The sequence below is a fragment of the Anas acuta genome, chromosome 3 (assembly GCF_963932015.1).
Source record: "Anas acuta chromosome 3, bAnaAcu1.1, whole genome shotgun sequence".
Lineage (NCBI taxonomy): Eukaryota > Metazoa > Chordata > Aves > Anseriformes > Anatidae > Anas > Anas acuta.
The window spans coordinates 103,738,154-103,753,340 of NC_088981.1; the positions used below are offsets into that span (position 1 = coordinate 103,738,154).

At 42.1% G+C, this 15,187-nt stretch overlaps 1 protein-coding gene across 5 annotated transcripts in view; it reads left to right on the top strand.

Moving 5' to 3' along the window:
• Positions 1 to 15,187, top strand: part of LPIN1 (lipin 1) — a 76,122-nt gene that overhangs the window by 7,418 nt on the left and 53,517 nt on the right. For 3 of the 5 annotated variants that reach the window (XM_068678610.1, XM_068678617.1, XM_068678612.1), the window contains exon 2: positions 12,928 to 12,984. In XM_068678610.1, the coding sequence (XP_068534711.1) occupies positions 12,928 to 12,984 (57 nt within the window). Of the gene's footprint in view, positions 1 to 12,927; positions 12,985 to 14,923; positions 15,075 to 15,187 lie in introns of those variants that run through there. The other 2 variants (XM_068678611.1, XM_068678615.1) reach the window with 2 other exon arrangements.

The following is a 15,187-nucleotide window of genomic DNA, read 5'->3' on the forward strand; positions in this document are numbered from 1 at the left end:
AAAGCTCCACAGTATGGATTTTTTTTTTTTTTTTTTTTTTTTTTGTGAGAATCCGTGTTTCATGATAGTAATTTGCTAGTATCCTCTGAAGCCCTTCTGGTCTGCAACATATCCTAAAATGAAATTAATATTTTCTAATGAAATTTTATGAGCAAGTTAGCAAGCTCCAGCTGTGCTCCTTTCTTCTTTTGGGTATTCTTTGTTGCTGCCAAAGGCCTCTAAAGCTGAGGATTTCTGAACCAAAAGTGACCTCCAGTGGTCACACACATCATTCATGGCTGATGCCTAGCATTTATCTTTCCCTTGTTAGAAAAGAGACAATGATGTGGTAATAATTTGCAGCCTCTGCAGCACAGCCTCCTTGCCACCATGGTCAGTCAAACGATTCCTTACATCATCCTTACATTTAGGTGTTTTGTATACCAACAGACTTGCTAACTACCATGAAAGAGTTTTCTTTCTTTCTTTTTTTTTTTTTTTTTTTTTTGGTTACTGTTTCATCAGTGCTGTACATCTCAGGAGTACGTCTATCTGCATTATGCTTGGTCTTGGGTTTGCCTGGCTCATCCTCTTTGCTCACCCTCTGTATGCACAGCTTTGATGTTAACATCCTCCATGCAGCAATCTGGTTCCTTCTTAGGTATTATGCTAGCAATTTGGAGTTCTGCATACCTTTGCTAATATAATCACTATTTTTCCTTTTCAATCTGGAAATCTGGTAGATTACCCTATCTTCTCCTACACGTTTTATCACCCCGTGGACTTGCCTTTTCTTTGGCGTTTGAAGGTGGAAACACACAAGGCAGAGGTGTAAGCGGGACTTTGTGGGATGTCCATCTCAGTAAACACCTCTGAGAAATCTGTAGAGAATTCAGGGATCTCCTTTCAGCATAAATGTCTGAGCACCTCCAGCCTCCCAGCTTTTGCTTAGAGATTTTTATGAAAGACATCTTATGGGGGGCTTTTTCTGCAGGGGGGTGCTTAGGAAATTAAATAGAAATGCACTCTTTAATCAATAAATTGCTAAAAATATTTGTATGAAAAACTCTTTTGAAAAAACAACAGTTTCCTTAATTTGTATAAGCCTAATTTAAAATAAAATTAATTAAACTTGAAGAAGAGGAAACTAACTCTTCTGTTAGTATTTAAATGTCCTGCATCTTTACATCCTCAGTTAGATTCACTGGCCAAGCCACAGCATTTTTTTTGGAGGGTCGGTGGAAATGCAATAGTCATTGGAATTTGAGCTAATTTAAAGAAATACAGACATGGCCTTTGATAAAAATGTTTGGGTACTCATAAATCCCTTCCCTTGGAAATTTTATTTTGCATGTGCAACAGGGGCAATGACTTGAATATAAATCAAGTAAGACTTGACTCTCGTCTGAGACTGAGAAACAATCGGCAGCTCTTGGCCTAACCCGAGCAGTGCTGGCCTGACTCAGGGTGACAAAGCAATTCTCCCTGGTGCTGCTGGATGAGTGTCAACAAACCACTGCAACTTTCTCAGTTACTCCATCTGTTAAAGGGGGATTATGCTAATAACATCTTTTGTAACATGCTTTGAGATTCATGGAGGCTGTGCTGTATACAATTTAAGAGGGATTTAATAAACAGATGGCAAACACAATATTTTTTCCTCTCCTTTGTAAAAATTTACATAAGTGAAGAGAGTTAAAAGAATAGAAGGAGGAAGTTTGCTTTATTTTCATTTTATTGCTCCCTTCTGCTTCCCTCTGGCAGCTGTATTAGGTTTTGTAAAGTAGAAGCCTGTAAAGATGTCCACAGAGCATCTCTGCAGCGACACATTTGGATATAAACTGTGCCATAAAGCTTTTTTTTTTTTTTTTTCCTCAAAATTAATATTTTTCTCCCTCTCTCTCTTCTTTCCTCTTTCTCTTCTTCTCATCTCAGGGTGATAGGCTGTGTGTAACCAGGCCATCATGGTACAGCTGAAAACATGTACTAATCCTTATTTATGTGATGCACTAACCCTTATTTATACGATGAGCCCACTGATTTTGATATTCTCCCTCCTCTTATGAGTGCTGCACAAATCTCAGTAGTTTAGGGAATGGAGCAGGAAGGAAATCTGTGTCAGAGTCAGTCCTGGGGATCTGCAAGCACAGACAACGAATGGCAGAGGGAGAACAGCATTTTATCTTGGTGTAACTCCGCGACAGACAAAAAGGTGGTTTATTAATAGGGGGTTGGCAGACATGCTATCCCAACACTTTAATGACTGCAAAAACAAGATTGAGGCAGGTGTCTAATTTCCTGCTGGCAGCTTGTGCCTAATGGGTGACAGGTTAATGCCGAGGGAGAGGCAATGGTCAAGTTTCCGACTCAGTTTTCTTGGCAGTTCTGGGCAGCAGGATGGGAGAGGAACATTTCTGTGACACATGAAAACATTATAAAGTAAGTACTAACCTGGCACTTACTACAGCACCCAGATATTTACCTTTCAGAGGGGCTGGTCACTTTGCTTTCTTTCTCTACAAGGTACATGCAGTGGCTGGGCTGCTTCCAGCCCAGCAGCACTCCCCCTTAACCTTTGGCAGAAGCTGAGGGAGCCTTCAGCCTCCATGGAAGAGGGCTGCCAAAGGCCAGAGGCATCAGCCTGCAGCCCTTCCTCACGTGGCGGCTGGGCTCTGGTTCCCCGTGACCTCCCTCCTGCTTTCCCATGGACTCTTTTCAACTCCACCCACGTCAGAGGGAGCCAAAGAGGCTGCTGCATGTTTTTTTTTTTTTTATTGCATTTGGGTTTAGTGGAAAGAGAAGGGCATCCCCACCGATGGGTTTCCAAGAAAACAACCCCCTTGGAGTAAATAATTCCTTGAAATGTCTCTACCTCTCTGCTGCCTACAGAGGGAACTATCAGCTTGCTTAGGCAACCTAACAGCCAGGGTTAGGGAAGATGCTGCTTGCTGGGAACGTGCACAACATTGCCACGCTGGACAGGCAGTTCCTTATTTTGTTCTCCACTGGCAGAGGCCACTGAAGGACTGACCAGATTTTGGAACACTTTTTTTGGAAATCCCTCACCTCCAGACAGTAGGGAGGATTGCACAAAAGGGGGATCTTGGCACAAACTATTTGTTTTGTCCCTGTACAATGTGTAGCAAAGTGGACCACAATTAAAGCACTGATGAATGCAAGAAAGCAATAGTAAAAATTGGCATAATAGTAGAAAAGTGCATGTTTTTCTCCTTTGTAAACCTTGGGACAATTTTATATCCATAGAAATGAAATGGTTTTGACTGCTGTACAGATTTTCAGAATGCATTTGCATCTGTTTTCATTTTTTCAATTACCCATGAGATCTTGCTGAAGAAATGTTGCCTTTGTTGCATGGAGCTGCAGCCCCTGCTGGAAGCAGTAAGCTTTAGGCGAAGTACAAAGGCAGAAATGTCTTGTAGGGACAAAGTGTGAAAAAAAGGTAAAGGAGAAAGAACAGCAGGCTGCTATGGAAAGGGCCTTCCCGTAACAGGCCAGAGGACCATTTACATGCCATTTTAAGGTAGGTCAGATGGATCATGCTCTAGCAATGCTACTTCTTCCTGTTGATTAGAACATGAATCCAGACGTAGCCATCTTCATTATGGATGTCCATGGTGAGAGGGGCAGCCCCAGGATCTGATCTCACTGAAGCAAGATGGCTTTGAAGTCAGGGGAATGGATCATTCTCTGTCCTTAAAGCCAGAAATGTGCATCTGGTCTGAATATAGGAGGGTCCAGAATATAGGATTGTCTACCATGGGCACTCCAAATCAAAGGTTACCTTATTTAAGGTAATTTTTGAAGAAACCAATCAAAAGGCAGGAAATCTTCATCCTGAATGCATGCCACATAATGAAGACTCTTAACTGGGTGAAACAGGCTCTGAAAAAGTATAGTCCTGTGTTGCTAACTGAAGTAAAACAAGAGCAACTGGACCTCTGTGCTTGTTCTCTGCGGGAATCCCTTCATGTAGGAATAATTACATGATGGGAATTGCATAATGAAAAGAAAACCAGTAAATATGCCAGAGCCTGCTAGAGCAAACAGACTATTTCTTGTTAGTATCGCACTTTTTTCTGACTTTCGAATCTGTGAAGTTAATTACAGAAATGGATCCTGCTAGCCTGGAGTATCTCTGATGTCCTTGGTCATGTCGTTGTATTTGGGAAGAGGTTTGTGACACAGGTCTTGAAACTCATCTTTCCATATCACTCTTAAGCTGCAAATCCAGAAAACAGAGAGCCCCAGAGCATTCCTGAGGGCAGGTGCTTGTCCTGTGATGCTTCGCTAGCATCAACAGCAGCAGAGAAAGGTGCAGAAGAGATACTTGTAATGAGTTTTCAGAGCTGTCGTGTTCTCCTAGGACCAGCCAGCCCCACATGGAGCGTATGCTGGTGATGAAAGCTCTATGCTCTACAGCAGGGGCATCTGTGAAGCTTCACCCATAGGATTGAAATGGATGGAGAAAAATGTAATCATTTAAAAAAAGAAAAGCGATAGATGCCAGGCCACTGAGGCTGTGTTAGGCAAACTATTGAAGGAAGTAGGAGGAGAGGCAAGGAACTTGTAATAGTGTGATTTTGTTGCATGTTGGAACAATTTCAAAGCCAAACCAATTATTTTAGTATTAATTAAAGCCTGGTTAAGACCTAGGGATTACTAACATGTTTAAAAATAGATTTACAAAAAGATTTTTAAAGCTTTCTACATAAACAATACAATACTTGCAGCACGGAAGTAAAATGCTCCTGCCCTATTGCACTCTGCAAAGTTTCTGCCTGAGAATATGAGTCAAAAACTTCCTCTTGTCCCACACGTGTTTTTTTCTACTATTCAGCAAAGTTGTTGTGCATTTTGATTGGTTTTTATGAGCACCTCCTTTTTCCTAGAAATAGTCCTGAACAGCATGTAGCGTTAGTGAGAAAAACAAATCACATGCAACGAAAAGCACACTTAGGTTTCCCCTCCTCCTTATTTTCTGGCCTCCTGGACAAAATCCAGCATGGAGCTGCTTCCAAAGTCTATTTATGAACTTGTATTTACTCTTAAATATACGTAGTCTTTACTACATACGAACCCTATGTTCTGACCCAAGGAACTTGGAACCTTTGTTAGCATTGAGAAACTCAGTTTCATAGCAGGAGGCCGAGGTGGATGCTGTTTTCTCTATTTTACATCAAAACAAAACAAAAACAAAACATCATCAACAATAACAATAAAACAGAGGCAGAGAGAGGTTAGCCTGGTTGTTCAGTAAAGGACAGAAAGCCCGTGACAGTGCCAGCCACAATGGAAGTTTCCAAACTTCCTGGCCCTCCCCGAGATGCAGGATTGTTTTCCTTCTCTCATTGTTTCTCATCCAGAAACCTGATCTTGTGACACAAGTCCTGCCCTCTCCGTGTTACAAAGATAGACCTGTTCTACAAAATGACTGAAACTTATTCCCTAAAAAGCTGTGGCTAGCAAATCTGATTTAAAAACTGAAGATAACATAAAAGACAACTACACTTTTCTCCCCTCTCCTTCCCCTCCTCCCTCCCCCCCAGTTAGCAATGTACATCCAAGTCTGCAAAATTTGCCTGTATGGTTTGAAGGAATCATAAGAAATCTGGCTTTAGTTATTTATTTATTCATGGACAGAGAAAAGTGTGAAAACAATCAGATGATTTTTCATTCACTTGCACTTTAATACAGGGTTGTTATCACTCTTTCATGAAGTCATATCTTGAAACCTGATGGTCACGTTACTCTGTGGGTACACTTGCTGACTCTGGGCTGTAACTTACACATAAGTGCTTAGATATCAGCACTTGACTCTGTGCCACAAACTTCAGTCTGTGGCAAAATTTAATCTGCTCTGCATAAATTGCAATCTGACAGGAGGCTTGCCACAAATCAATGGGCAGCAATGGGTTGGGAAGCATCATCTGCAGTTTAAAATAGCTGTGATACCCAGGGGGAAGACCTCTGAGTAAAAGCCTACAAGCAAGCAAAGTGAGCAGCCAAAGCGAGCAACAAGCCCTCCTGAATTTCAAGGATCTGTCCCAGATGTGACCATTAATTCTGACCTGCTGCCACAAGCTTTATGCCATGCTCTGGAGGCAGCTACGATAGGCAAAAGGTTTGTCTCACAAAATGAAAGGTTTGTACAGCTTTTCAGTGTGTGGCACTCAGTTTTGTGCCTGTCATCTTTCTGATCCCAGGCACAATCCTAAACCTCATGCCCAGATTTACCTGAAGAATAAATGGAATCAGAGAAACACTCATTTTCTTACAGCCTTTCTGAGAGATCCCCCACAAGCTTCAGCAAGTTGTCTGTATATGGCCTATGGCAAAATTTACTAGCAAGTGAAAACACACACAGTCTGTGCCCATGTTATCTGACTGGCACACAGCAGTAGCTTTTATTCCTGCTTGCTTCTAGGTGCTGTGGAGGCTGGGGTTCAGCATGTGTCACAGACCCAGTTTCTCAAGCCTGTAAACAAGACTTCTCCAGGTTGAGCTCTGCTGTTGTACCTGTTTGACCAGAATATGTCTGATTTAAGTCAATAGCTTAATTGCTCCTGCCTTTTTTCTCTCCTTGAGGATCCTATGTGTGCAGGACTAAGCACGTACCAGGTGTCACAGCAGGAAAGCAAATGGGGCAGGTGTACATTTGGTCTGGTCTCTATTCATCTTGCATAAGCAAATGTTTCCAGACTCTTCATGGGTGTAAACCCCATATTCTGCTGATCTTCAGATCTAGCTCTGAAGTCCTTGGCCTTGTACTTAACAGGGCCTGGACATCCCAAAGCTGGCTGCAAGGCTAAGTCCAACATGCAAGGGCATGTATGGTGTAGATGCCACCATTTTGAAGCTCTCGTCTGCCAGGTTTCTGCCCCTCACTGTGAGGACAAAGCAGTCAAGCTCTGCTTCTCATTGTAACCCTTCTCCAGTGAAAGGAATATATGGGCTTCCTGGGTGGTTTGGTGGTGAGCTGCACTTGGTAGCCCCCATTTGAGGTGCAATGGTGAGGCTGCCCTGTGGAGGAGAAGGCTGGGAGGTCACCGGGTCTGGAAAGAAGGGTGCCATGAGTGAGGGTGTGATGATCGGGTGATGTGGAAACATCACCTCATGAAACACCTTTTGGTAGCCTGGGGTAGTGCCTAAGAGAAACATTCCCAGGTGCAGTGTTAACTACAGTGATTAAAATATCTGCCAAGAGCAAGCAGGAGGTGTGGTGGTGAGGCCACCACGCCAGCCAATGGAGGCAGTGTTCAAACACGCTCTAGTGGCGTGGTAAAGATGAGGAAATGGTCTCTACCAGCTGCCTATAGATGTGTCATAAGATTTGAGATAAATAGCTGATCATTTTCTCTGCAAGTGACTAACGTAAGGTTACGAGATGGGAGGGAGCTCTGGAGAAAGAATTCAAAACCGACGCAAGGCAGGAAATTCGTACCAGACGGGTGCATTTGTGAGACTGGCACTGCAGCCTCATGCATTAACCCTGTGGTGGGGTGAATAATTTACTTGCTGTGTAGTATTACTCCTCCAGTCCTTATTTCTACCTTTACCTCAAAGTCACTTTCAAATGTGGTTTGAAAACCACCAAGCCTGGTTCCTGCTACAGATCAGAGCAATCAGGGGCTGTTTCTCTTCTCCCACAGCAAGGAGCCTGGAGCTCTAGGACAGGAATGCCATGGATATTCTTACTTTTTAATTTAATTATTATTATTATTTAATTTAGAGACTGGATTACTACAATGCATTCAGCATAGGTTAAAATCATTTAGGAATTTGAGGTAGTGCAAAATGCAGCTTTCTGTATTTCCAGAAGTGACATGGGCAGGGGAACCCTATGCTCACGCTGCAGGAGCTGCCCTAGCCACCACTGTGGGCTGGACAAGTATGAAGGCCTCAAGTCATTCGGGATCTTCCCACCGTATAAACATGCCTCTAACTCGATGGGACCCTGGAGCTACTGGAATGCTTGAGGATAATGTCTCAGTTGACTGGAGAGAGATGACACAGGTGAGGTGAGAGAACAGAACAGGTTTCATGTTGGGCCTCCTCAGCTTCATACAATGCAGCCTGACTATGATTTTCATGTTTCAAAGTATATAAATGGTGATGTGCTCATCTCCATGTGCTGTAGCCCCAGGTGTGACCTCCCACAGACCAGCAGCTGTATTCTGTAGCCTTTTTGTAGAAGTTAAATGTAGACAGTAATTCTTTGAGCCTTGTGAGTTAAGAAGTCAGGCCTTTTGACTAGGAACTCACAGAGTTTCTGACAGCGCTCTCCATGGTTGTTTCTGACATTTCTGCACAGCAACCTATTCTGTGACATAGGTTTTTGATGACCCAAGCTTCACCTGACTCTAGCCACACCTGTCCAGCAAAACTTAATGTTGTCAGTCAAACCTCACTCTGCTAGATACTAGGAAATGGGTTTATAGCAGTAAACAGCCGTTTAGAAAGGAATCCAGTCATGTGCTGAATTTAGGATCATCATCTTATCTGACAAGAAGGCCTTCCTTCCTCCTTGCTGTTTGAAAGAGACCCTGTGGTGGAGATAACATCACTTTATCAAAGGCACCAGCTCTGGGTATCTGTGAAAGAACAGATCTGCTGCTCTGCACTATGCAGAGAAAATGTAAGTCACCTCTGGGCATCTGAGGTGGGTCTTATAATTGTTTTTTAAAATAAGATGCCCCTCAGGGGAAGAAATAGGATGTTTCTGGCTGGTACTAGCAGGAAAGCAAAGAAGCACACATACACCATGCACTTAACTACATTAGGAGGTATTATTACTGCAGGAACCAGATTTAAATGAGGTGAGTAATTCACAAATGAGCAACTTTGTTTACAACAGCTGTTGCAATCAGTGTGATGAGTTAATCAATGGCCAGATGATGTCATGCAACTGAGTCACAAGTTTGAGACAGAAGAACCTTGTAGGTCACCTGTTCTGTCCTTTGGCTATTCTGCTAAGGTTCCCTGCAGCTCATTTCTACACTGTTTTCTTAGTCAGGCTGAAAACACACCTCATGTGATGGGGCTTTTGCCACAAGGTTCTGAATTTTTCCACTGTGAGATTTTGTTGCTAGGAAAGGGCTCCTAAAAATGCAGCCTCATCCTGCTGCGTCAGTTTATCACAGAATAGCAGAATACAAGGCTGGAAGAGACTCAGAGATCGTCCTGTTCATTTCTATGCCTAAAGACAAATGCAACTAGAATTACAACATTTCTGACAAACGTGTGTTTACCCTGCTCTGAAAGATTTCAAGTCTTTTCTGGCAATCCATTCCAGAGCTTGCCTACTCCTGATATTATAAAGTTTTCCTAATGCCTAAATGCTTCCTGTTGCATTTCATACTCACTGCATTTCCATATCTCTCCTGAAGAGACATGGATAACAGTTGTCACCTTTTCATTTTTCTTGCAATTTTTTATACTAGATGATTATTTTTTTTTCCACACTCTACTGAGGGGATAAAATACAGACTAATTGTTTTGCAGTTGTCACGTCATAACATGTTATCTCTGAATCGTCTTTTGTGTTACTCCATCTTCTATCATGTATAACAAATTTTCATCCTCCGAGTCTCATTCACATTTAGCTGGGCAAAGTACAGCTTGGCTTAATGCTTCCAGACTGGCCAAAATAGTGTTATGAAGCCTCTCTTCAAAAGTTAAAAAGCAAATTTTGCTTTGTGTCATCAATAAATTTACTATAACAGCTGAGGAGGACATTATTCCTATTCAACAACAGAAGAACTGAGGTCAACAACAGTGCTCATGGTACATCCACATGCCTGGAAGAAGGCTCAAGTAGCTCCAGAGGAGATCTGAGCCCTTGGCTACACAGCTGCAAGTCAGCTAATCAGTGTTAGGGCAATCCTCCACCTTTGATGCTTCCTGGCACGACCTAGTCACCTCCTTGCTATCAAGCTCTTTCATCCCCCCAAACCGGTTGGCCCCATTGCGACTGCCTGCTGGGAATGCTCTGCTGTGCCAGGAGAGGCTGGAAGCTGCTCACAGGCTGGGGCCAAGCACTGGTCCACCAGTGTTAGGGCAGAGATGAGGCTGCTCCAGCACCTCCGCCTGCGCCCTGCCTCTGTTTAGCTTTGCAGTACAGGAATAGCCTTGTGTCCTATTTCACTGGCTTAAGCACAAGGTCATCTTTTGCCTGTGTTAGCTTTGCTCCCTAAGGTCAGCAGAATGACTACAGATGCTGGCATAGTTAAATGAAAGATTTGATGCATTGTGTCTGCTTTAAAATAATTTTCACTCAGGTCAATTTGCATTTCCAAGCCCACTAAGTAGGACAGCTGTTTTCTAGCAGTCACCTTGAAAAAGAGGGCACGCTAAACAATGTACAAAAAAACATTCAATAAATACTACTTTTTTTCCCATTAATTGCAGCACTGAATGAAAGCTCCTTAGGGTTGTTTTCCAAATGCAAGCAGGAGCAGAGATTAGACAACTCTAAAGATCAAATACTTAACTGCAATGTTAACTGTACTTTTAAACTGCTGGCAGGGATCCTGGAGAGTCCCGTGGTTGTTACACCAGCACACAAAGAATGTTTTACGGGACTGTCTCTGATCAATGTTTTTCAGAGGAACTGAATGCAAAAGCAGCAGCACTATTGTACAATTACCAACTCTGTTGCAACACACTGTTGACTTCTCTGCTAATGAAACGTACTGTTTTCTGTGTAGATTCCTATTATTGTGTTCCTATTTATTTAATCATGGGTGTGATTTATCACGAACTTTGATTGCTATTAGGAAAGAAAGACAGATAGAAAGAAAAGGGGAGAAAAATAGGCAACAAAACAAAGGGAAAGAGAAAGAAAGAAAGAAAGAAAGAAAGAAAGAAAGAAAGAAAGAAAGAAAGAAAGAAAGAAAGAAAGAAAGAAAGAAAGAAAGAAAGAAAGAAAGAAAGAAAGAAAACACATAAACACTGCGAATTTGATCTTTCATGTTCTATATATTTAGTAATAACATTGAGCTGTCAACTGCTATGATATCTTCTAGTCACCATCTTGGTCACCAAAGAAACAAGAGGCATCTTGAACTCAACCCAGCACATGCAACAGGAATATGTAATTATCTTAAATCACCCATTTGCATAAAACAGGCACCTGCATTTCAATTAATAATTTAGCCTTCAAGAATATTTATGTTCTTTTCCTTATTGGTGCAGCAATACCAGTACTTTTGTTCTGCTTCTGAGAGTGGAAAGGATACTCTTCTTGCTAAAATTATGGGCCATATGGAAAGAGATCTGTTTTTAATTCAGATGCTAGACTTCCTTGGTAACCCGGAGTAAGTCATTTAATCAGGGTGTATCTTAGTTTCTTCATTTGGAAAATGGAATTAATAATACTTCCTGGCCTATAAGGTTGTTGAGAGAGTTGGTAAATTGTGTTTGAGGAGCATGGTGCAATCCTTAATGGTAGGCTCCAGGTGCATGGTATTATCATGCAGAGAAGGGCTACGTGTCAGACCTCTACTGTCTTCTCCTAAAGGTGCCACCCCAAACTTTGTGTCATCCACACAAAATGTTATTCTAATTATATATATAACAGAGTGTGTGAGTGTAATGAACATTAATGGAACCCTTAAGAACTGCGCTTATCAGAATTGGGTGATTTTTTTTTTCCTGATCCCTTCTTATTTGTTAGTATTTCATTAGCCATATTTAAATGAGAGTAGTTCAGGAAAGGGATAATTTCAAGCCTTTTCTGCATGCTCATTAAGATCCCTTGGAGTATTCTGAGTCTCATATAGCTCGAGAACAATGAAGAGCAAAATGACTTCTGTTTTTTCTGGTGAGCATTTGTGTTTGAAAATTTTTGATATTTGAATATAAAGGACCATGAATGTTTTCAGAACACACATTACCAGAAAACCTGGTTGTATTTGAATGTTAATTTTACTAAACACCAAAGGAAAATCTTTCATATATCATCTTATTTTGTGGGTCATGTAGAATTAGTCCTTTCAGTATAAAATTTCAGTATGAAATAAGAAATAGTATATAATGTAGAGTTTTTCTTCAGTAATTTTTCTTTCTAGTTTAATAGAAGGATGACCGAATCCCCTCATTTCCATCAAAACTGGGAGCTCACCCTTTTCATTAGATATTAATTCATTTCAATGTCCTACAATTGTGGCTTTTTAAAAAATGAACTCAGTATTCATTCCCAGAATGAATGCATATTCTACTCATTCAGAAAGAGGTCATCGTACTTGCTATGTGCCACCTCAGCTTTAGGGCTCTGACTGAAATACAGCCACTCTTGAGGATCTTGTGCTGTCTGCCAGTAAGGGACTACTCACAGGACACAGTCCCGATTTTGCTGTGCAGCTCCTTAACTTCAGGTTTCTCCAAACGGGCTGAAATGGGCCCCTTCTGTCCTACAGACTACCTTCTCTCATCCTGCTAGATATTACAGATCTTCCTGTACCATAGAGGCCAAGGATGCTGCTATATGAAAAGGTCTTCTCCCTAGCTAGCAGGGTAAGACTCCAGCTCTGCCTCAGTCCTTTGCATTGGGCATCCCCATCCTGCAAAAGAATAAACAGACACAGGGATCCCCTGCTTCTGAGCTCTCTCTAGCAGATGATATAGAGCTTACTAGCAGATGAATAATTCCTACTGGAAAGACAAAACAAACAAAACAAAACAACAAGAACAACAAAAACATGAAAACTGAGATGGTGGAAAAAGAGGGAATTGAGAACATCTCTCAGTAAAGATAAAAAGTGAGGATGTGGCTTACAAAGGAATTGCAGGGGAAGTATGTATTACAGCAGCTGAGTTTCAAAGACAGTAGTTGAGGCCTGGATACATTAACTACTTCTGTGCATGGTCAATTAACTGGATTCTCTCTCTTTTTTTTTTTTTTTTTTTTTTTTTTTTTTTTTCCCCCAGATTCCACTGATGAAAGATCCTGGTTGGATTCGAAATGTCTGGACTCGCAATCTAAATGTAAGGAATTTTATTGTCTATTTACTTTCTAACTCCAGCACTGTATGGCAGGCCTAGCTTGAAGCTAGGCAGGTCCTTGGGAAAAGGGGATAAGGCAGAGATTAATGCTTGGCCACCGCCCAGTACCCAGCACAGCACGTCCAAGTGTCACTCTCTGGACATTGTGTGACCAGATGCCCAAGGGGGAACTGATATTGCTGTGAAAGGTTGGGAGACTGTGCAACTGTGGCCCTCACATGGGGCTGGTACTAGCAGGGTAAAGATGGAAACATCAAAAAGAAACCAACAAACAAAGAAGGAAATTTGGCACTTAGCCTGGGCAATAAGAATAAAATAAGCAAAGCTGTGGCAAATGTGGGTTAAGGGACATTTGCAAAGCCAGGGAACATGTACCCAGGCAGCCTTGCTGCTGCTCTCCTGTAAGGCACATCCATGAGGTAGTGGCCTTGGGACACGCAACCACAAATTGGACAAATAAACTCCCAGGAGCAATGATGAGAGAAAGGATAGCACTTCCATCCCAGTTAGAGATCTGCCACTGCTGAATGACTGGTGAAGGAGGGAAAAGGCAGAGTCAGAGAACAACCTGCTGCCTTCCTAAGTGACTCTGGACTGTATTCCTCAGCAGTGACCTACTCTTACGGTGATGGAATTAGAGGCTGACATGTTTTAAATCACATGTAGGACAATGGCATTTCTACCCAGCACCAAGCAGTGCCACACAGACACATCCTCTTAACTGAGCTGTTGGAGTCCCTGTAGATCTCTGTGTGGGTTTCACGGAACATTAGCCTGGGTGGAGTATCACGCATCACATTGCTATCTCATGTAGATCCTGCTCACATGTTTCCACGCAACCTACACCGGTGCAGTGTAGAAGATATGCTATGATTTATGGAGGAACCTTCCTGATCTAGGAGGCTGTGGCTGACTCACAGGTAGCTAGCTCCTCTGTGTGCTAGGTGGTTGTAGAGCTTGGCAGCTTTTCAGTTTGGGTCTGACAGATGTAGGTGAAGATTTCCGTGGAGCTATGCCAACACAAATCGAGGATCTAATCTATATGATGAGTTTGATATTAGCGATGTCATGTAAAGTGGACAGGTGGATAAGTCAAACAGGCAAGCTGAAATGAGGGTGAGGTTGGCTGCTGTTGGGTCGGGTTGGGTTTGCATATCCATTTCAGTATCTGAGCTATGTAGACAGAAAGGTACCCGGGAATTCAAAATGCAAATAAAATGAACAGGGAAGGAGCTCCAATTAGCAAAGGACAGCACAAAATCTGAAAATTAAACACATATAAAGCAACAGTATGGATACGGTCTTTCCATTCCAGACTTGGGCAACATCTGGATCTGCATTCAGGTGAGATTCTGAACTTTACAGCATCTTCTGGGCAAGTGAAATGTGTCTTGTGAACTTGTACTGAAGTTTGAAAGAAGTGAGGATAATGCATTATTGTAAGATTATACTTTCAGAAGTATCACTTTGTGTTTTATTGGGGCAAAATTCTGAATTATTTTTATAGCTCATTATTATGCCATTTGTCCTAGACTACTCCGTATGCAGTATAAAAACACCTGAAGAAAATGAGGAGAAGCAATTTTGTAACATAGATGTGCAATATTTAAAACATGCTGCATGGAAGGGAAATCACAGGAAATTAATGAACCACTAAAATAACACAAAGGGTGTTGCAGACAAGACATGCTAGCACTAGGTTGTACCTATGTCTGCACAGACACGGTAGCAATCTTGCAGCCTGCAGTATGAAACAGAAAGTGAGAAAACCGCATCAAACAGAATCTGCTACAGGAAACAGAATTACACAGGATAAATAACATGACCTGGACAAGGTAGATGAGCAATAGCGATGATCCCATCCCCGGGCAAGCAACATGCAAAACATACAGGGTGAATGAACTGGGCTGCAGGGGAGGGGCATCTGATATCGCCAGGCTGACTACATAGGCAGGCTTTTTTGACTGTGCCCAAATTGCACTGTGGGGGTGGACATGGGGAAAAACAGGGTGTCTGAAGAGGCCAGATCAGAAGCAGACATGTACCTTGACATGACTCTGAGCTACCTGTGGGTATGACTTTGTTTTTTTATTCTGTTAAATATATTTATTTTCTGTATTTTCTGACCAGGCCTTTGTCAGCTTCTTCTACTGCTGCAGAGCCCGATGCAAAACACTATCTGCTT